At 40.2% G+C, this 23,347-nt stretch overlaps 1 protein-coding gene across 1 annotated transcript in view; it reads right to left on the bottom strand.

Annotated features, from left to right (window-relative positions):
- Positions 1-1,336: 1,336 nt before the first annotated feature.
- The window catches only part of ca10a (carbonic anhydrase Xa), a 275,302-nt gene continuing 253,291 nt past the window's right edge, over positions 1,337-23,347 (bottom strand). The window contains exons 6-10 of the mRNA XM_046069523.1: positions 17,266-17,361; positions 8,951-9,023; positions 5,262-5,416; positions 4,789-4,963; positions 1,337-2,383 (exon numbers count right to left, since the gene is read on the bottom strand). Coding sequence (XP_045925479.1) covers positions 2,361-2,383; positions 4,789-4,963; positions 5,262-5,416; positions 8,951-9,023; positions 17,266-17,361 — 522 coding nt within the window. The 3' untranslated portion in view covers positions 1,337-2,360. The remainder of the gene's footprint in view (positions 2,384-4,788; positions 4,964-5,261; positions 5,417-8,950; positions 9,024-17,265; positions 17,362-23,347) is intronic.

Genomic DNA, 23,347 nt, shown 5'->3' with positions numbered 1-23,347 from the left:
CATTTACTAAACAATATGTGGTCATTTGAGGCATGTTTTGACAGTGAATCACTTAAATATTTTAAGGAGTAATGAACGATATGGAGCAGCCACAGTGGGCTGCAGGCTTCCAACTCTTCACCAAAGTTAAAACTCTTTTTCAAACTTTATTACTTTGCTCTGCTGTTTGGTGGAAACCTGCTCACGCCATGCTCAGCATAAAATCCAATCACGGTTGCCCATGGCATGATAGAAAAAGGCTAATATTGACTGACTCTTTTATAAACACAAGACACGTTTGTTTGGTTGCACTGTAAACTGGTACACCAGTTGCTCTTCTACTGTATGTTTGACAAAATAACTGTGTGTTTACTCTCACCAATATTATGGGACCTGTAGTAACACTTGTTGAAACCACCAGTAACCACAGGAGCTGTGAAGTCAAATATGGATAAATAAGGATTACAACCTGGCTCGGTCAACAGGAAAAGGCCTTCTGCAAACTGTCTCGTCAACATTCCTGTCAGTGAAACATGTTCCTGGGGTTAACTATCAATGTTCTACACAATCTATTGTTTTGCTTTATTGGCATGACATGTGGCCTGACCTTCCAGTTGTAGGGTTCTGACCAGGGTGTGAAATTAGGACCCGCCACCCACCAAACAAGAGCACATTTAGAGTATTGTGGCGACCTGTGCCTTTAAACATGCACACCCATCCGTCAACTCAAGAATTATCTATGCTCGCTTGTGTGCTTTGTGTTGTCTGCAGGTACCTTAGAAATACCTGGTTGTCAGGGATTATAAACATGGGTCCTTCGTGCATGTAAGCATGCATGTAATGTTTTTTGTGTAAAAACATTATTAACATTATTAACATTAAATTATGCCTAAATTATCTCAATGTTATTCCTCCAATTAGCGCAAAGATTTCAAAAGTGGCAGATTATGTTTTTGAGTTACAAAGACCAAAAAGTGCCACAGTGACAGGCAGTGGAAAAAGTTAATTTCAGACCCTGGTCCTGACTAACTCCCTGTAGTGTGAGGCAGACAGTGGTGGATTGGAAATGTATTGTTAGGCACGTACCCTCATCAGCACAGGAGAGGAAGTTCCTCTCCTCTTTGTTCCCTGATGGCCGCTGATGTGATTTGAAAGACTATGACAGGTCATGGTAACCCTCTGTGCATGGCTGACAGCTTCTGCTGTACCACGCTAACAATAGAAAGAAAGCCAGACTGTAACTCTGCGTCTGTTTCAGCAGGAGTCTATCCTTTCATTTTCAACACTACCCTGAAATCTGCGTTATCTGATTGTAATCGCTGAGCAACGTTATTGAGCATGCCTCTGAGGAGGAATATTGACATAAACACATTTAATAAGGAACAGTACAAAACAGGTACAGGTACAATAAGTCAGATCCTCATAGTGAAGCATTTTCCAAAGTGAACTTTCCAGACACATTTATTGGGCTGATAACATTACTCAAACACAGTGTATGACCATTGTAAACAATAAAACACAAAAAAAGGCATCAGACTTAGAACTGCTCCAGAATTCAAAGTGCGCCAAGCTTTTTAAAATTCTCAACTTTTGGTCTTTTTTTTTTTTAAATCCTCTTAATATATCTTTTGAATGTTAAGTCATTACTTTTCTTTACATATTCATTTTTCTGCAGTATTGATAATTATAATATGTACAAACGAGGCCAAGACACTGGTAGCTCTGAGGCCGTAAGACAGCCTGTAAATATTTGCTCTTCTTCCATGACATGACTCTAGTTTTGGAAAATGACAAGGTAAGGCTGTGCTCCCTCTCTGTTGGTTTTGCTGATTGCATGCCTTGTTGGTGACTGTAATGAAAAGTCTGTGTGAGTCTTGGTGACCACTTTGTCTTGACTGGCGGGATGGGGGCAGTGACTTAGTCCTTGGATTTTCCCACTGATAGCAACATCTTTATGTACAAAGGCTTTAAAGTCCCACCGTTGTCCTATTGGTTGGGAGGCTATCAAATAAATGCTTCCCCGTTATGTTTTAGCTTGTTTCCAAGTGTCTTTTTTTGGTTTTCTCCCAAAAAAGTATTGGTATCAAAATGTCTGTATAGATATAGTTGTGCAGTGGGGGAAAGGGCTTGTTAGCATGTGTTAGAACAAGGGTTCAAACTGTTCTCAATGTATGAAAAGAAGAATCTCTTTGCTTGCAATGCAAAGTTCTTTACTTTGTATAATGTCCAGTGTTGTTTGTCTTTATACAATGCCATGACATAATCTTAGATGAGATGCAGCCTCAAGCCTGGTTTCACATCTTTTCCATCCTCCCCTCCGTCCCGTCGCCTCGTCCCTCTCTCCATCTCTGACACTCATCCCCATGCTCATCCAAGGGAGACTACTTTAGCAACCACTCGTTCACTGGAAGAGAGGAGAAGGACAGGAGTGAGAATACTGATTTATATATGCGGCGCTCGCCACAGTTCAACTATTCTCTGGCATTATTCACCCCCACCCTCCCCACGCACCATATTCCATCTTTAGTGATAACATACAATTTAAAAGGAATGGCCCTTGAGTGAATGGAGTGAATGTGGTGGTAGGTGGGGGAGGGTGGGGGAGGTGAACTGGTGCCATTATGATATGAGCGGCAGCCTTGACAGAAACTTACACTCAAAACAAGGGGAACAAGAACATGAGTAAACATTTTAATTTGATAAAGGCCGTCTTGTTGTTATGTGAAAGAAGGCATTTATTGGAGTGCGTTATCATGAACATATTTTCCTTTCACCAGGTGTTGACAAATAAAAAGTAAACACACACATATGCACAGCAAACCTTCCTGATTTCCCATTCAGTTACCCTGATTAGAACCTCTCTGAACCTCCCTGAGGAAGGGAGGAGTGTATCTTGCTGCTCCCGGCACGGTTGACCTTACACAAATCACCAAGGGGATGTATTTCCCCTTTTAATGAGACCCCCCCACCATCCCCACTTCATCTTGAAGGTCTTTAAATCTCTGAACAATTAAATGAGCATTGTAATATTTTTGCTTTTTGGTTTGCTCTCTCAAGGGTGTTTTTGTTTGGCAATCAGACGTGTGTGAGGTAGGTGGGGAGGGCAGAAATTTCCCCACAACTGCTGCACAGAATAAGAATCTTTTAAAGGCGGTGGTGGTGGTGGTGGGGGGGGGGCAATCACTGTGCGTATCGGCCACAGCACTCCTGAGCAAAGAGAAAAAACCACAATGAATAGCAGGGACTGGAGTTACCGCTCGCCTTTAACGTATTTGCGCTTCAGGGGTGATATTCAACATTCTGTGCAGCAGTTGCCCAGACACATTGGCTGAAACAGAGGAGAGGAGATGACAGACTGCAGCAGCACCTCCCAGGTTGCAGTGAGCTGTGACAAGCCAGTTTTCAGCCTCCCAACTGCCAGATCTGTCAGTCAGACCAAACAGGTGTACTGACTGTCCAGCCATCTGACTTTCTCCTGACTGTCTTCCCTCTTTCTCTTTAGCACATCAATCTGCAGTTTACATGCTATCAACCATCAGCTGAGTCCCAGCTCAGCACTCAAATTTGATATTAGTTTAGTTTATTAATTATAATGGTGAGCTTAGATCAAGCAATAATCCCCTTAAATTTCTGTGGATGTCATATCTAAAACAAATTACATCAGGGGCATTCGGGAGCAATATTCCCACCTGAAGCTGAGAGTTTGGTGATTAATAATTTAGCACGCTTACTGACCAGAAATTATATCTTGTCAGTCTCTTGTCAGAACTTCACAGGATGTAAATAGTTGTGAATGCAAACTGATAGCTGCAGGGGCTGCTATTGCTTTGAGTTTAATAAATGAATGCCTCTAAAGAGAATTAAGGTGAAACCTTCCCCTGCAATGCATTTTAAAGTCTTATTCCAGTTTATTACATCTTGGGTCTATATTTATGTAGAGAACCATGAGCAGTGAGATGTTCAGACAGGTTATAAACAAACCCCCAGGTTGGTCATACAAGGCAGTAAAATGTTATTAGATGAGTCAGGTAAAAAAAACAAAAAAGTTAATATGATAACATGGGGCGTAAAAAGATGTCTTTTACTTATTCTCTAGTCAGTAGATAAGATAAATTGAAACTTAATCTCAATGAATTTTAACCTTCCATTAATCTTTCACTATTTCTCACTCCTTAGGTCCCTTTTGACCACCTGTTTGCTTTAGGTTTTTTTTTTTTTTACACCACATTTTAATAATTTAACTAATTGTATTATTTATTGATTTAATTGATTAAATAGCTATTGGTTTTGACTCATCTGACTACTTTTTGTTTGGCATTGATTTTGGGGCTCTATACAGCCGGACTTAATCGGCAGAGAATGTCCATGTACCTCCAAATTAATTACAGCTCTTTACATTAAAACACAGTAATAAGAAGATAATAAGGGGGTAATACATTAAGAGTTTACTTATTGTTATCACCAAGACATTACCAATAATCTGCCTAAAACTGTTGGCTTTAAAGCCTACCTGTTCAAGTGACTACTCTATTCTACTCTACTTGGTTGAATACATAGTTACCATAACAAGACGGACACATAAGACACTAGCTGTAATAAACCAGAATTTTGCATTGAAGTAACATTTTGTGAAAACTTGTAAGTGTGGTAATACCATGTGTTGTTGCGCAATGGAAACACCAATGTACCTGCATGATTTGATTCACAATATCATTGTTATCAAATATAAATATATATGAACATTTAAATGTCAGTGGTGGAGAGAGGGAGATAATATGGCAGCAGGGTGAATTAGGTTATTGTTTCTACCTCGGTACTGGAGCTTCTGAGCCCTGTTGTTGGGGCAGTCTTTGCCCTGCATGCTGAAGTTGATGTTGGTGCGGATGCAGCGGTTGTTCAGTGGCTGGACCGGGCGAACGTTGTCACTCATGCTCAGGAAGATCTGAGATGGTTGGTTCTGGCTCAGCAGTCGTAAGGAGTGCATCTTAGATGAAGACAGAGACAGGGAAGAGGGAAAAGAAGCCTTTGAGAACAGGTTAGCCTAAACATCATGGAAATGGGAGCCAGGCATTTTGATCCACTGAAATATTTCCAGTGCAGGGCTGTATGGAGGATTAGGAAAAAGAAGAGCTGAGAGGTTCTGGAATCAAAGCCTCAGTGCTGGGCTGACATCGTTCATGGGGCAGAACTATGGTGAGAGAGAAAATCCTCGGCTGAGACAAACAATCCCCAATGAATTTTAGGAGTTGTATTTCAGCCCTGGCTTGGCGGCTGAGGCTCACCTGCATGCGTGTGAGGTACACCGGCTTGTTCATCAGGATCCATGTGGCTGTCTCAAAGCATGGAGGGATGGTCATCGATCCTTCATATGTGATAAAACTACTGGTCTCTGGGTAAATCTCCTCTATGTTCAGGCCGGTCAGTAGATACGCATCATCTGCAAAAAAACAAAACCAAGAAGCGACCTTTAATGTTGCCTCAGAGGATACTGTACTGTTATTATTATTTTTTTCTATTTATTTTAACTATATTTTTACAGGGAAAACAGACTGAGATCTGGATCTCTTTTTAGGCTGGACCCTGTGTAAACATGTTAACATGTACAGTAGACACACAAACAATAAAATTATTAAAATATACAAAACCAAGAAGTACACGTCAAGAGAAGCAATTAGATACAATATCATATTGATTCTCCATAAGATTTCTTAGTTGGCTAAATGATACCTTTGTGTTTAACTTGTGTTTGGTCTGCAGTTTGTTCCTTAAATATATATGGAATTTATATAAGTGCTTTCTAGTGTCATTTACAATATAATTTACAACAAGTAGGGTGGCCGTGGTGCTGTGTTTAGGTCTTACAATACTATTAGCAGAGAGAAAAGATTGAAACTGTTTGTTGATTAATAATTGTAGGATTTTTGCCATATTAGGGACCCTAGAGATAAGTTGATAAGATGAGTTAACCATGTCAATGACATCACTTCCCTTATGCAATGGCAGAACAGCCAGAGTTGGACTGTTGGACAAAACAAACTATTAATTCATTGATCAAGAAATAAACAGCAGATTAATCCATAATGTTAAAACAATCATGCTGCCCTAAAAGTGAAAACGTTAAAAACTAGCTTCACTTTAACCAACAACATGAGCTAAATTCTGCTTAAAAACAATGCACCAGTAATCTAATGAAATAACTTGTAATAGTATAACCCTCAAGGGGACATTTTCTGTATTGAGTACTTTCACTTACTTAACGTACATTTTCCTAATAAAACGATAGTAGTACTTTTACTTCAGTATGGAATCTGAATACTTCTTCCACCACTGGTTAAAAAAGATGCTAGAAGTATTGAGAGTGAACCGTATGGAATAGAGTTGTGGGCCAGACAGCATAACAATGAGCTGAAACTCACTGAAAGTCGAGGGGAGCTGCAGGTGATAATTCTCTTTATGTTAATCACTACAAGTGACCCCTTTCACATTGTCACATTGTTGTTTGATGCAATGTTGTTATAAAAATATCCATTATAGCCATTAATAAATGGACCTTGAGTTAAGATTTCTTTGTTTAAATAGTATTGTTGCTACACATATAGCTTAGGTACATTCTTCTGTGCAGTTCTTTGGATGTATATATGTATGCATGAATCATTGAAATTTTTGGATTCAGTCTGATAGCCATTCAGCATGCATAAAAGCGTCAGCAGATACAGCTATCTCAACCAAATTCAAACCAAATCCTAATTTTACGACGTCACCGAATGGCGTATGTTACACATTAACGTGGGATATTTAATATACAGAGCATGCATTTGTTGTACATGTCATCTAATCTTGGAGAGTAAAATGTGCTGGGTAGCGAATAGGAAGTCCTTTCAGATAGCAGACATGATCTTGTTTCTAACTTTTACCTAATAGTTACCTATTAGTTAACCTAATGCATCCTTCTTTTAGCGTGCAGATGGTAAACTCACCCCCCACTACTCATCACTGACTGAAATGAGCTCATCTGCCATAACACATTTTTCTCACTTCTCATTTCACCTATCATGTACTGTTCTGTGAATGACAGGCTGTTGGTGTTGCAGCACAAAACCTCTTTTATCCAAACTGTCTCCGCTGTCAGGATGCTAATTAGACAGACTGCAACTCTCTCCCTCTTCACACTCCAGAAGCACGCTATCAATAACTTGTCATCTGTTGGGCTGTTGACAAATGGACTGCCTATTGTGATGAGGTCACTGTGGTGGACCACTGCAGCTTTAATGCTAATTCAACTGTTCTTTGCACCACTATTAAATACTGCATCTTACGAACTGCAAAAGAATATTAGTTTAAAAAAGAATTTGAATGATAGACTTGATTTGAGAAAATCCCCATAAAAAATCTCCTTGGATCCTCTTTATATGCTATTACCATTCCACCTACAACATGAGCAAGTGAAGAGTATTTCTACTGCTGATCTTTTATTGTGTGGTTGAAATAATTAATTCTCTTTGAATGGTGTGTTTTTATGTGTAGTATATGTGCTTTTAAAAAAGCATTAGGCCTTCATGAAGGGGCTGTGCCACTGTGTGTGCACTATTAGTCAGTGTATCTGAGGGACTTTTGACAGCTGTCAGAATCCTTGCTGCTCCAAAGCTGGACCTGAAGGATCCCCCCACCCCCTCTTCCGTGCCACTGAGACTCCTCCCAGCCACAAGGGGTCAGTGCCTGTATCCAGCCATTCATTGCTCTCCCCATTAATCCAATTATTTGTCTCTTTTTTCAAGCTAGCCCCAGGCAATCTCCGTGCCGATGCTGCCTCTCCAGTATGGCAGGCTGGCAGAGGGAAGCCTCTGGAGAGCAGCTGTCGAATGCTGCCTAACACGCTGCCTCACAGACAGCCTCCGCCAGCTATCAATAGTTCCTATGCAGGAATCTCACCATCCCCATCCTGCAGCATCCCTTCAATTACCTCAAAAATTGACTTTTTGCTGACAGCTTCGTCTAAACAAATAAAGATACATATGTGTATAAAATATAGTAAAGATACTGTATATATACAGATTATTTATAAAGAGATTGGGTGTGGGTCCAGTTTTTTCTTACAAAACCAAAAACACAAAATCAAAAGTTTATGGCATGGATTAAACAGTGCAAACATTAGCATGTCCTTAACTAGCTAGCAGAAGTCGCTGGTATTTACCCAGGGAGCCTCAGTCTGACAAATATACTTTATACTTTACAGTGAGCAAAACCGTGCAAAGGGGTGGCCACAGCCACCAGCCCTTTAATTATCAGCACACACAAAACAGAAAGCAAGAACACACAGAATAGTCACTATGTACAATAAACTCAGTCTTTCTTGTTTTCCTACAGTTCCCAAAAAGGCGTTGCCTCATATGGTGGACAGCATAAGCTTCAGGCTCCTGGGAATACTCAGCCCGAGTGAAGAGCAGACAGTTAGCTGTATAACTCTGGACTTCAAGGACAGGCAGGCTAACAACAGACGGACTTTTTACGCCCTGCCAGGGGTTGGCAGGCTAGATGCAGACACTCATGACGAGCTGACCACTTCATTGTGTGCACCAGCTGTAAGCACGTGTCATACTGTTTTTTAAACAGCCATTCAAACAGCTAGGGGTGTGTGTGTGTGTGTGTGTGTGATGTAAGGGGTACGTCCTTAAAGGTGCCAACTGCCACAAGCTACTATTTTAGATTCTCTATCCTGCTCTATTTGGAAAGTTTATGGTCTAGCTGCAATATAAGAATAATGTTGTTTCTTTACGCCCATGGCTTTTCTACATGGATCATCAACTGGTGTGGATGCTGTCTGAAATAAAAGACCTGTTGTTTAAAAGAAATAATTACAATTTTAAATGGTAAATCTGTCACCATTAGCATGTGGGAAAAAACAGTAAGTAAAGGGAGCAAGGCTTAGTCTTAATTAGTACAGACCTAATTAGTACAGGACATTCACACTTACTTTTATATGTTATTCTTGTGATGGTGTCTCTGTTCAGCATTCGATTGAGGAATGAGTTGGATGTCTCAGCAATCTGGATTAAAAGAGAGAGAGAGAGAAAAAAGGTGTGAAGAATTGAGAGCCAATCTAAAATTTCACAATAACAATAGCCAACACAATTTCAATCTACTCAGTTCAGTACTTTAAAGGATAATGCATTTCTATCACCTTTAATGCCCATAAAATGTGTAAACCCACTGATGTATTTTGCACAGTCAGAAGCTCCTACACTCTCTTGTACTGCTGCTTTGGCTTCTGGAAAACAAAGGCTCCCACTGTTTTCAAGACACCATTAAAAACAGCTCACAGAAACACACTGCTGCCATGACAAAACAAAATCTATCTTTTTAAATAGCAAATACATTGTATTCTTGACCTAACATGACTTTATAATGGATCCAAACAAGTTTTAATCTATCAGAGGCCTATTTTAGAACTTTGTACACAGTCAGGATACCTGTTTCCCCCTGCTTCCAGTTTTAATGCCTCTCTATAGCTACGTACTTAACGTAGAGACATGAGTGGTATTGATCTTCTTATCTAGCGAAAATGAATAACATGAAGGACAGAAAATATGATAAAGTGATGATATCTGGCAGTTGTTCATTTGGCATTTTAAAGTGAATAACCAGAAATTTCAGTACAAAGTAATTCAGTCTATTGCTGGCCTGGTCCGTCCCAGTGACGGGAACTCAAGTTAGAGACTCAGACTTGAGTCCAACTTAAGTCGCACACACAGTGACTTCAGACTCGACTTGAGACTCGTCCTCAAAAGACTTCAGACTTGACTCGGATTCGAGGTGCGGAATCCCTGAACAATGTTTATTTTTAGGGAACGTCTGATGAGCGTGCCGTTATTCCCCTCCCACCGTTACCTATAACCTGCGCGGCCGCACGTGAGAGAGGACAACAAACAGCGGCAGCTGCTGAGCCATTCATCAAAAACTTTGGCTTTAAAACTTCACACAACAAGACCCAAACAAAGAAGCGCTGAACGCAAAATAGGTTAGTTACCTGAGGTTAGTAAACATGTTTAGCTCAGCATTGGCAATCTAACGTTAGCTTGCTTCTTGCTTTAGCTATGACCTACAGGAGGTTAACCCCGGCTGTCGTTACTTATGAAAAGATGAATGAGTTTATTTACTTGCCAAACTTGCGGTGGTCGATTTACGTAATAATTTACATCCCGCTGGCTGCCAACACGTTAATTATTAATGTCGGCTGCAAACAGGTTACAGGTTTATTGTTGATCATGCAATGTTACAGTTTTATTTTGTTATAACGTTACACTGGTTTGAGAGTCTGCAGGGTGTGTTGACTTACAGTAGTTAATCAGTTGTGATTAATTGCATTGCACATTACATAGATGTGCTCTGTAAATGAAAAGCAGGTTACAGTTACAGAATTCCTCTTAACTATGCAGTTTTTTAAGCAGCCTGGATTGAACGCAGCAGGTGATATAGCATTCATTATAACCACGAGAGACTTGAGACTTGACTTGGACTCCAGCTCAGAGACTTGAGACTTGACTTGGACTCCAGCTCAGAGACTTGAGACTTGACTTGGACTCTTGCTCAGAGATTTGAGACCTGCAGTTAGCTACAGTTGGTGTGCAGTTAATTGGTGAAAAGAGTGGTGGTGACAACAGAAGGAGCCTAACAGGATAATAGTATACAAACTGCTAAACTGTAATTGGTTGGGTGCTGGTTATGGTGTGGATTTTCTACCCCTAACCCTAACAACAAAAAACATTTACTATCATTGATGATAGAAATTACACTCCACCCTTATTTCACCCTGAGCATTATAGTAAGTCAATCACAGGTTGGTCATTGGTTCAGTGACAACGTCTTTTTATTTCCAGTGCCAGCATTTTAAAAAATTCTTACTTTTTACTTTTTTAAGGTTAAAAAAAATTAGGCATACTATGTGACAGGTTACCCCAGGTAAGGTTAGGGTCAAGAGCTGAGCTAAAATAAGGTGACAGCCTTTGAATCTCCAAAACAGCAGTTCCCTCCTCTCTGCCTGCAAGGCTGACTGACTGATGCAGCTGCCTCGATAAGGATGCACTCTTTCGTCCATCTCAAAGCCAAGATTATCTATTTTTTGTTTCATTACAGACAGACTGACTGGCTCTATGTAGAAAATGTTGCATGTGACTTGAATGACATACGTCACTTAGGTAAGCATAGTGTCTTGTTTTAAACCAATAGCCAATAGAATTTTCACACTTGTATAGAGGAGTGAACAATAGACATTTGTGGATACTTAGTGAATCTCTGTCGGTGTAGGAGGGCTGAATGTCCCAAACAGGAAGTATCCTTCGGAATTGGTTTGGTACTACATTGTGTCCGCACTCTATATGCTGTTGCCAGTCTCCCCGACCGGGTCTCAATAAACAATTCTTTGTAAGACATCATGAGTTTCCTGAGATCTTCTAAGAATAAGAGTTGACCTGCCCCCAAGAAATTTCATAACACACGTTGGTGACGGAAGTCAGGTCTTCTGCGTGAAAGTCAGACTCGCCCTGACCTCCGCACCCTTACTTTCCACCTCACTACGTTAGGGCAAACTACTTATTGCACAGGCACTGAACGTTGGTATTGGATGACACTTGCTGAAAATGAGTGGAGAATATATATTTGACAGAAGCCACATGAAGCTACAGAGTAGATCGAACCAGGCATGGAGTCAGACACAGAAACAGCATAGAGCAGACGGAGGACGGAACAAAACCGTGACGTCATGGGGCATAACTCCGCTTGAGCGACTCTATTGTTAATTGTAGTCTGAGAAGTCAATGGCTGGCGGAAGCACCTCACACTTCGTGTCCTCCCTCACACCCTTCTTTGATTCCTCCCTGCCTTCCTCTCCACTCTATCTATCCCTCACTCATGCTAGTTGAACTTCACTCAAGTCTAATTGTCGAGATGTCTTTGGGTGAAGTGATTAAAAAGAGATGTGCTCGTCCTCCTCCTCCCCTCACTGCAGCTAGAATTACTTAGTCTTTGACCTGTTCCCTGTGCTCTTCAGGCAGGCATTATGCCTTTACCAGCCACTCATGCTGTTCACAAGTTTTGCTACTTTCTGTCTCTCACATTTTCATCGTTTTCCTAGAAAAGCACCCAAGGGGATTCAGTCAGTCTGTCTCTTCCATTCCAGGAAAGTCTGCACATTAGATTTGAGAAAGGATTTAGCACCATATGAGACTTAAAGACACATCTTTAAGATTCACATATTTCTTGCTGTTACATCAATCGACAATCAAATGAGTGTATCAGTGAGTGAAATTGGCTTGCATTCACAGTAAATGCCTGCCCCGGTGTCTCTCTATTGTGTGTCTGGTTTCCACAGAGGTCCCCACGTTGTTGCAGTCACCCACTGCTGACCTTATTGGTGCCTCACGACAACACGCTCAGAATGGGGCCTTTCTTGGCTTTCTGAGTCACAGCGATGGGATCGGAAATCTGACAAGGCCATTTCTGCATGAGTCACTGAAAAGTGAGAAAAATTTGCTCCTGCTTTGAAAAAGATGTGGCTAATTACCACCTGTCTGCTCAATGCTACTAAGACTCTGACCCGGTGTAACACGTTCAGACAGTGGAGAGGAGAGATGTTAGCAGAAAACCAGTTGGAGTGCAGTTGGGCGTTGGGTGTGTGAGTGGGTGGTAGGTGAGTGCATCTGTGTGTGTGCATGATTTTTTAATCTCTTAAGATATTACTGATCCTTTTTGTTTTGACATGTGGGCATTAACAAAATTGTCTTCCTTGGATTTCACTACTTCTGAATTAGCCCTGCTGCAATGTCTTTAAAAGAATGTCGTGCTAGAGTATTTATCCAAAGCTTAACAAAAAGGGATCAACCTAGTACAGGAAAATGGAACCCTTTTTGGTATAATTAAGATTTCTTTGATCTTATTTTACAGGGATTGAATGCTTATCTGTTGCTGCTTTCTGATTTAGATTCATTAAAAAGTATTGTAGCTTTAAAGAGAATTCTTGGAAATGCAACATTATGACTATACTGTATAAGAAAATACTGTATAAGAAAATAAGATACAAGCCTGTATATATGAAAACATACATAAAGAAGTGACTTCTGAGGTGCTTTTCGCTCAAAAACATACAATGGCTGACTTTAAAATGGCATCAAAAGAAGAAGTAGGGTGATGTATTATAAATAGCAAGAAAGTCTGCATAAGAAGGTGTATGGGGTGTATGGATGGGTCAAACCAACCCAGGACTTTCACACAGGACAACGGCGTTCGAGTCCAATGAGAAACCAAGTAAAAGGGGAGTTATTTTCATTTTTAAGTTAAATAGTATTAATGACTTATGTCACGTGTGTTATTTGTCAGAAGTGTCACGCCCTCAAGAATTTGTAAAAAGTAAGAAGTCAGGTCTCATGATGATACAAGAAATTGAGTTCTGTCACATGGTATACGTCATGTGACTGGCGCAGTGTACTTGTTTTAACCCAAACCACCATGTTTTCCTAAACCTAGCCAAGTAATTCTGTTGCCTAAACCTAACCAAACATCCACAACATCAGAATGTTAACTACGTGTTTAATGTCACGTGTTTAATCATGTGTCACGTGTTTAATGTTATGTAGTTAGACCTGGTGAGACTTGCGTCACGTGACATGACATGACAAGTCATGTTGTTAAGTTCTGGTTGTTGCAGAAAAAAACATACTTTCTCTGAAACTAAGCTGTAATAATCAGCTGCCAACTGTTCAATGTAGTTTGGAGTGAGATTTGGTATTGCAGATCGGTTCATTTTAGGCCTTCTGTGTCATATCATATCGCAGGGATCGGGGTCATTACTCTTTAATCTTCAGGAATTTGGATTTGAAAGTTCAACAGCCACATGCATGTATAGATGAAAAGCCAAGTCAATAATCATGGTCAGATCAGTGTGATCAAGATACTTGCCAACCTCCAGACGTGATGGCCTTAATTTTGACCAAACCTAACCATGTATTGGGGATTCTTCCCCCACAGAATCTATGTGTCAAACCAAAGACTGTATTTCTTTTAATTGTAGAGAATGTTTGGAATATTAAAGCAAGAGCTTAAGGAAACCCTTAAGCAGTGGAGGAGCCACTTAATTAGGCAGGTTGTCTGGGGGTCCTCCCCCATCAAATTTTTAGCATTAACTCTTAATTTCCTGCATTCTGGTGAAATTTCCTGCACCAATTCTTGCCTTGTCTGGATCAATTTATGGTGGAACTGTTTTTATCTAGGCTATGTCAATGGAAACACAAAACTCAGGTGACAATTTAAAATATAATATACCAGAATAGAATTCAGTAGGTGCATGGCTTTCAAGCATTCTGTAGGCCAATTTCTTTTTCTCTCATGATTTAGTCTTCCCTCCTCTTTGTGTCTTTGTTTGGGGAAGTTCTTCTTTAAATGCGGCACCTTTTCACCTCAAGGATAAATTAATTCATTTTAATTCAGTTAGGAATTTTTACAGGACTTTTATTTCCCAAACCATGGTTGCTGGAAAAGTCTCCTGACTTTCTGTGTTTGTAAAATGTGTGGCACCTTTAAGATGCAATGAATACTCTAAATGTGCATGGGTAGTATCATCATATTATAAATCTTTTCTTTGACAGCCTAACAGCAGTGTGGAACTGCATGGTTCTGTTACAGGGCCATTTCCTCTTTCTGTCGTATCTGGAATACACACCTGCAGCCCATCTCCTCTCTCGTACGTCCTCCGACACGCTCTCCTGCTGGTTAGTGGGGGGAGTCAAGGAGGGTTCACCTAGGTCAGCGTCTCCTCTGTCTCTTCAAGACTAAATGATGATCCCATTGACATTGGGGAGCTAATTAGCAGTTAGCAGCTGAACTTTTCAGCCTTAGTGCGCACAGTGCTGAGGACGTCGGCTGCCTCTCTGATCTCTGAGCCTCTCATTCAAGATGGAGCCCTCTCACAGACAACAAAGAGAGAGGGGAGTACTGCCACCACCGCTGACACAAAGCCAAGAAGCACAATGTTTTGCTCTGTAAGATAATTGGATTGCTAATTGTTTGTGAGTCGTGAGTGGAACATTTAGAATATTTCAGGCAAAGACACAGAGGAAGCGGTGGGAGCACTGAGGCTGTCATGCTGAAGGATAATTCAGCTCCTGGCAGATTTCTTCTAAAAACAATTTGTGGCTACTAGATACAAACACAGATAATCAGCCCATTTTGGGTATTAAAGGTAGATCAGAATATTAACAAAAATAGAATTAACCATGATTCAATTAAGTTGAATATGGACATCATCTGACACTTTGATAACCCCTAAATCGCATCCAAATTTGACATAAATTTCACTTTCCTCTTTCAAAACTTACATAATAACTGTTTTTGCTCTGTTTTCACTCCCTTTATTCACAGATATGTGGCACACACACTAAATTTCTTGCCTATGTTATTCATGACTATTATAATGATGCTGGGGACACAGGGAAGACAGAAACGCAGCGAAGCATCAGTTCTCGTGCGAACAGTAGCTTGACGGTTCGCATCAAAAGCACATTTCTATGTGCAGCTCAACAAGCTATTCTGCTTGTTCTGCAGAGTTCAACAGGCTTGACACACATTGACTGATATAGTAGACAAAACCAAATTATAACATTTAAGTTTAAAACAACAAGGCTGAAACTTATGAAATTATTATTTGGTCAGCCCTGTGATAAAAGTCTTGTAAAAGAAGTGAATACTTTTTACCTTTAATGTAAAGTTATCTAAAAGACATGGTGGATTCCTTTGAGTGATTTAGTACTTAGAGCCTGCTCATTTTGTTTCCGTGGCTGAATGTGAGTCCGAAGACATGCCTCGGTCATCTGTTCCATTAGTGTAATCAACAATACAATAATGAAAAATGATCTCATTAGGTGCAATCCCAGTTCACAGCCTGTACAGGTCACCAGTCAATGACAGGGTTGACACATACAGACAGACAACCAATAATGCTCACATTTACACCTACTGGCAATTTAGACTGGCCTGCTTGGACTGTGGGAGGAAACCCATGCAGGCAGCAGGCACGGGGGAGAACATGGAAAATACTGTATATACTGTATGTATACACAAAAATAAACATACTTTTATAATTACTTTAACGAGGCTACTTCGTTTCAAATATGTATGAGTGTATGACATATAATCTATAGGTATTTTAAATACATGTACTAAGTCTATATTTTCATGGAATTTGCCACTCCTGTAGGCCATTTTCACTTTTCACAGAAGACACTTTGACACATAGGAAAACACAGGTGTAAATAATTAAATGGATGAATTCCATTTATCTGCTTCAGGAGACCCTTTTCCTGGCAGACCTTTTGACATGTCATAACAGGAGAAACAGAGACAGAGCCATTAACGTTATCAGTACCACCAGCACTTTAACGACAAGTCAAAATGTCTGCCAGGAAAAAGGCCCATTGATTATTTTAGTTTCCTTTGGAATTCAAATGGTTTGAGTTTTTGCCACCAGGCATCCCATTATAGTTTGGATCATGCAAACAAATGTCGCCATGGAGTCAGCCATGAGCTGCAACCGAGCTCTGTTTGTTTTTTCCCCTTAACAATTTACTGGATTACTTTTGATCCTGAAAATAAATCTTAATTTTGATAATTGTGAGGCAAGATTTCTATTCATATGATTTGTAAAATTCTCCAATTGCATTGTATAAACTGCTGTCACTGGAAAGAGTCAAGCTGATTGCAGCCATATGAATGATATTGGCGCATTCTTGTTTAACTGAGTTATGACACTGTTTCAGAAGAAGGTTGCAAGATGAGACAGAAACTGCATTAATTGGGTTTAAAGGGTCAATAACTTAAATCTAACTGCCTGAAAAGAAATAAAAATAGGAGGGAAAATTTTTGTGACCATGTCAGCGGTGCTACACGGAAACACTTAAATGAACACTTGGTCCACCTTTAACTGAGTCTCGTCTGTACTGAACACCATGTTAAGTCCTGTTCCATTTTGCACTACATGTTCCTACATGTATTACACACTGTAGCTATCCTGTAATGCTTATACATTGATTAAAACAGGTCAAGGTCCTTGTAAAGCTGGACTCAAATTCAGTATCTATAGAGGGATATAAAAAACTCTCCAATACAATGATTAGTATTCTGTTGGATTGCCAAGGTATAACCCATTATAAAATGTCACCATAGCAGCTGCTGGGTAAAAAAAAATATCTTTGAGTGAATACAGCCTACACACTGGCAGTTTTTAAACATATGTATGAGACTTACCTTCATGAATATAGACACTATGACCAGTCCATTAGGGCTTTTAGCAGCTTCTGTATAATTTGTATACAGCTCGTGATTGTAGTGGATCAGTTGAACCTGGAACATACAGAGAGAGTTAACGTAGAGAGTTACTGAAATAAGATCATAAAATTACATTTTTGGCCAGACAACTTAAACAGTATGATAAGGAGACACAAGGCTGATATCCAAAGTGAGTACAAAATAGTGGAGACCGTGGAGTTGTAAATCCCTCTAGAGAATCTATATCTCAGTTGCTTGAAGTTAAGAGTCCCTCATTCACCTAAACCCTTCCTCGTTGCTACATCATGTCAGATGATTTAAAAAGGAAAATCAATACGGGATCAAGTCTCTCCCGTGGATTCAGAGAGACACTCAATGAAATGTAAGGAGCTGATGTTCGGAACATTTGTGTACTCGAAATAGATGTGGATAGAAGTAATAAGAGGGACAGACAAGGATTCTGTCATCATTTGATCCAAGGCCAGCCTGCTCTCACAGACTGAGGTGAGAACAGCTAAACCATCTCCCTGTATGAGGTTAATGTTTCATTGACGCAGGTGCTTCATCCACTCCAGCTGTTCAATATTCCTGCCTTTTAATGATGTTTGGACGTGGGCAGGCACGCTCAACTTCCTTCTCATAAAAGTGCATAATGTTGAAAGTGTTGCCCACGGTTTTAAAACCCCGTGAAAGACAGCAACGATGAGTCCATCTCTATATATTTTAAAGTACATTTTTATGAACATTGTATGCCTTTATTAATTAGTCCACAGTAAATAGACAACAGGAAATGAAAAGGAAGAGAGATGGGGAGTGGCGTGAAGTGGAATGTTGCGATTCACCATGAAACAGGAAGCAGAGAGTGCTTTTTGCTTCCACATATTTACGTGTTTCCTATAAAAACACAAAACTAGGTACTTGACGAGGTACTTGACGGGGATATTACGCCCCCTGCCATGCAGAATTTGTGCAGAATGGAAGCTCCCAGTGAGTGAACACGGCAGCCGGAGCGGAACCAAACACAGCCTCCGAGACTGACCGGTTTGACGACAGGGAATAGAGTACCGAGCTGATTTTCTTGCTGGGTTTGACTCTTGGTCAGCTAATAGGACTGCTGGCTTCACGGCTAACTGTGCTAACTAGTTAAAGGTTCAGTGTGTAAGATTTAGTGGCGGTAGTAGCAGTGTACTGCAGTAACAGTCCAGTCTACCACTGCCCCCTACCCTTTCAAAGAGCGAAGGACAGCTACGGCGGATGACACAGCACAAAAGGTGTCTCTTCTGAGACAGCAGAGATTAGCCAGTCAAGAAATGAGGTTTCTTTAGGTATATTTATTAAGAAATTATATTCACTTAATTATTCAGTAAAACCATATGTTATTGGTGACTTGCGCAAAATTGAATGCACAAAATTGAATAATGAATTCTGTAGTAGTGTATTGCACACTTTTAATTTAAATGTACTGCTGTATCCCCAAAAGTGCAATAATATTTTCATTTTACCAGCAGTATTCCCTTTACACAGTAGCGATAACATATTTATATATTCTCAACTTAAACATTAATGTAATCAGATCAAATATAAAACCAAAGCTATTTGCCACTGCCAGGGCTTTACCTTTTATCTAGCTTGTTAAAACAAGTTCCCATCAGAGTCCAGAGCCACGGTCATAACATCATAACAGGCACCTTCTGAGCAACAGGTTAAAACAGGTTAGAAACAGACTACGTACAGTAGCAAGTGTCCCTGTTAGAGTGAGCTGAAGGGCTCGCCTCACGCACACACCCGCCCGCAGCTGAAGTTGATTTGCCTTGAACTTTTTGTACGCAACTCGCAGCACAGATCATTGGAAGAGAGACTGATCCTCGCTGTTTGAGTTTCCAGAATCTATTACTGTTTACTAAATAGTTATCAGGAGATCAACAGGAGGGAATTCGCATGGCAGAGAAAACTAGATGAAAGCCTATCAGGTAAAGTTATGTAGCCGATAATTTTAACTTAAGTTAAGCTGTGTAGCGCACAGAAGCCGTTGCCATGGTTACTATCCATAGAGCGCCTGCTGTTTACTTGCGGAGCGCTGTTTCCCTGCCTGATCACTGGAGCAAAGAACAGATTATGTCAGAATATGGTGATTTTATAGCGGCAAAAAATATAAATAAATAAATACTTTGATAGTGGTGCTGAAATAGATCTCAGTCATGACAGCAACAGTTACTCACATAATCACTTCCTCTTTAGTGGTTTTGCCTACAAAATAAAAGTGCAAGAAGCTTGCCTGCTGTAATGCTTTATATGGAGTTGAATTGAGAGCTTTTACTTTTTACGATATTAAAAGAGTCTGTAGCCTGCTTGACACACCTCTGAAAGAGCAGAAAATGTGATGCCCCTAAATGTCTTCTGCCTGGAGATACTGGGTCCGTAGGATGATGGATGCGGATCAAAAACCAAAACACACTGCTGCACATGCCGTAATGTGAGCATGAGAAACAGTCGCTGCAGAATCCGCAAAACTGTTCGCTTTTCAGTTACTGTAGAAACATGATGCCGCTACATGGCAATGTCCATGGAATGGGGGACCCACAGTTATGTAGATATAAATGACTCATTCTAAGGTAATAAAAATACTGGATTACCTGTTGGTCTAATAGGCTGGTTCTGCTGCATTTACTGGGAGGCTGCAGAGGGCGTTGCCAGTGTTTTGGCGTCTGATAAGTCTTCAAACTCATCAATCTATTACTAAACTGGGACCAGGCATTTCATTGTTTCATCAGTAGCCCCTAGCATTCTTTTAATGCAAAGGGGTTTTTGGTCTGAACAGCCGTGAAAAAAATTAATTATGGTTTATACTGGCGATGATTATAATGTAACAGGCCTTTTATAAATAACCAATTCCTCTCAAAATGTATCATTACCTTAGCAGCTCATGATCACGTAAATACTTGACATTCAACACCCTAACAGCAAGGACTAGGCTTTCCTTCATTTTTTGTGGGTTATGTCCAGTTCTGTCCAATTCTGAACTGTTCTGGGGACAGTGTAAAAAAAAACATAAAATAGTGGGGTTGCAGCTTTAGTGTTTTCCTCTAGTGAGGAGGAAACTTTGATATGTAGTGTCAGAAACTGGTTTCCATGAGATGAGAGATCTCTCTGTGATAATTAAGTTACTTTACACATTATTATACTTTATCTCTGTTTGTTGCATTAGGAAGTTAGTTCAGTATAAACCTATACTGTGTGTGTATACCTAATTATAAAATATTAAAAAATTAAAAGTAGCTAAGGTGTAACTAAGCTACTTTTGCCACACTGCTGTAGCTTAGCTTGCTACATTTCACTGAGGGGTAGCTTCTGTGTAGTGAAGCTTCATTTAATGTAGAGTAGCTAGCAGCTTAGCTCACTACATTTTCCAAGTAGCTTGCCCAACACTGATAACTGCAGTACTATTGCTGAGGGTTGTTGAAAAATGATGAATGAAAATGAAAAATGAACTCGCCTCTCTTCATTACCTAAATCAGCAAAACTTGCAGCCATACTACTATAACCTAAAGCTTCTAATTTATTACCATTGGGCTGTAGTACTTAAGTACTTATTTCAAGCAAAGAGAGGTGGGAATGATTTTCAGATCTTTTCCAATGGCTTACTCTTCATAAACTTCTCATCCTCACTCACTGGCAAAGGGCTCAGCACGTACTGTACTGGATGATATAAATAAACAAATGTAAGAAGAGAGTAATTATGAAATGCTCGATTAGGGGAGCACAGAGAGCGACAGAACGTCTATAAATGCAATCAAGGCGAGAGAGGAAGTGATTAGAGCCCTACAATGATCTGATTAGATTTTTAGGTGGGAGCGGCAGAGGCAGCCAAAAGAGCTCATCCGCACTCCCTCAATGACAAATTGCACAACATTTGCTGCTGGTGGGCAATAAAAGGCCAGTGTAAAGTGAGAATGTCTGCCAAATGGAGAAGAAAAAAAAGAGGGAGATGCAGAGCAAAAGAGGGAGAAACTAGAGGCCGTAATTAGATACAAAAACAGTTGAAGAAATAGCATGAGAATAGCAAGAGAAGAGCTGCTGCATGTTGGCCAGACCAGTGAGACTGCATCATTTATCATAGTGTCCCTCAGTTCAAACCCAGACTCACACTAACAACTAAATACAGTAACACCTCCACCCATCTCACAGGTACATTCTATTAAGATTCTGCCATAACACTCACATGTTACGACAAGAGATGCAGACAGATTATCTAATATATAATAAGGTGTGACAGATGTTACAGAGTTAGTACAAATTGGGGTTGGGGTTCAATATCACTTCATCTAATCAGAATCCAGTATTGAATCTGCTTATCAATTCGAAATCCTATTTAGGTTCAGTATTTAGGTTCAGTATTTGTAAGTAAACTTAGAAACTCCAACATTCAGTTGAGATCTTTATTCAGTTTTTGTTTTCTGAGAAACTAGGTCACGTATAAACAAGTGATCATATATGGAGGGGAGATGGTAGACCCCGTTTTTGGTGTCAGACGTGAACATCCTCCTTGATCGTTCTCTGGCTGGTCCACACTGATATAACTGTTGGTTGATCGATAGCCATGTCATTTTGTACAAACATTCATGGTCCCCACAGGATGTGTCCTGCTGACTTTGAGGATCCCCTGCCTTGTCTTATTCCCACCATGAGACTGACATTTGTGGTTTTAAGTTATATATCTTAACTATTACAATGATGAAATCCATGTACAGTAAGGATGATTTGAAACTGTGATAATCCTCTGCGCCGTCATCAGGCCGAAATTTCAGTTTGTCCAATACGTTTGTCCAATTAGGTTTATTTCCCAGTAGTGGGGGTGTTGATGGCGCATAGATAAGATGCTTTGCTTTGGTGTGGGAGACTTGTCTTCAATTCCCACTGTGAGACATCCACATATGTGTCCCTGAGCAAGACACTTAATCCCTAGTTGCTCTAGAGGCGTGTGACCTCTGACATACAGTATATAGCAATTTTAAGTCACTTTGGATAAAAGCTAAATGAATAAATGTAAATGTAGCCTAAGCTGTACTTTTTATTATTGCTCATTGCTGTCTATTTATCAGATCTATCTCAGTTTGTACATGTTAACAATGAATCCTCCATGCATGCCAAAGTTAGTCATGGAGCTACACAAGGTTCAGCGCTTGGACCAACACTATTCAACTTATACAGTATGTGCTTCTTTTAGACAATGTTATTAGGAAACACTCCATAAACTTTCATTGTGATGAGACCCAATTTATCTATCGATCAAGCCAGATGAAACCAATCACTTAGCTAAATATAAGCATGCCTTAAGGATGTGCAATTTTCTGATGTTAAAAAAACTGAAGTCATTGTACTTAGCTCCAAACACAGTGTCTAAAGATATAGTTTCCTTGGATGGCACTGCCATGGCCTCCAGCACCACTGAGTTATCTTTGATCAGGATATGTCCTTTAACTCCCATGCCTCAGGAGCATCGAGTTAAGTGTCTTGCTAGGCATGTGTCTTATCCACTGCCCCATCAACCACCTTTTCTCACCTACGTAACACTGCAAAAATCAAACACGTCCTGTTTCAAAATGTTGCAGAGGATGACAGATGTATAGATGATAGGATAGCTTCTCTGCACTGACTCCCTGTTAAATCCAGAAGAGAATTTAAAGTCCTCCTCCTCACCAACAAAGCCAATCATATCTTAAAGAGCTCATAGTTCTTTATCACACCACTAGAACACTGCGCTCCCAGAATGCATGGTTACTTGTGGTTCCCAGAGTCTGCAAAAGTAGAATGGGAGCCAGAACCTTCAGCTGCCAAGTTCCTGACCTGTGGAAGTTTGGGTTCGGGAGGCAGACATCTCCACAGCTAAGAGTAGGCTTTAGACTTTCCTCTTTGATAAAGCTTATAGTTAGGGCTGGCTCAGGTGAGTCCTAAACCATCCCTTAGTTATGCTACTATAGGCCTAGACTGCCCCCCAACAAAAAATATAAAACAAACAAGCTGCATTTTCACTACCATTAGTAAATGGTAATAGTATAGTCCC

The sequence above is a fragment of the Micropterus dolomieu genome, linkage group LG14 (genome assembly GCF_021292245.1).
Source record: "Micropterus dolomieu isolate WLL.071019.BEF.003 ecotype Adirondacks linkage group LG14, ASM2129224v1, whole genome shotgun sequence".
Lineage (NCBI taxonomy): Eukaryota > Metazoa > Chordata > Actinopteri > Centrarchiformes > Centrarchidae > Micropterus > Micropterus dolomieu.
Note: the sequence above shows the minus strand (reverse complement) of the source record. Positions and strands in the feature narration are given on the sequence as shown.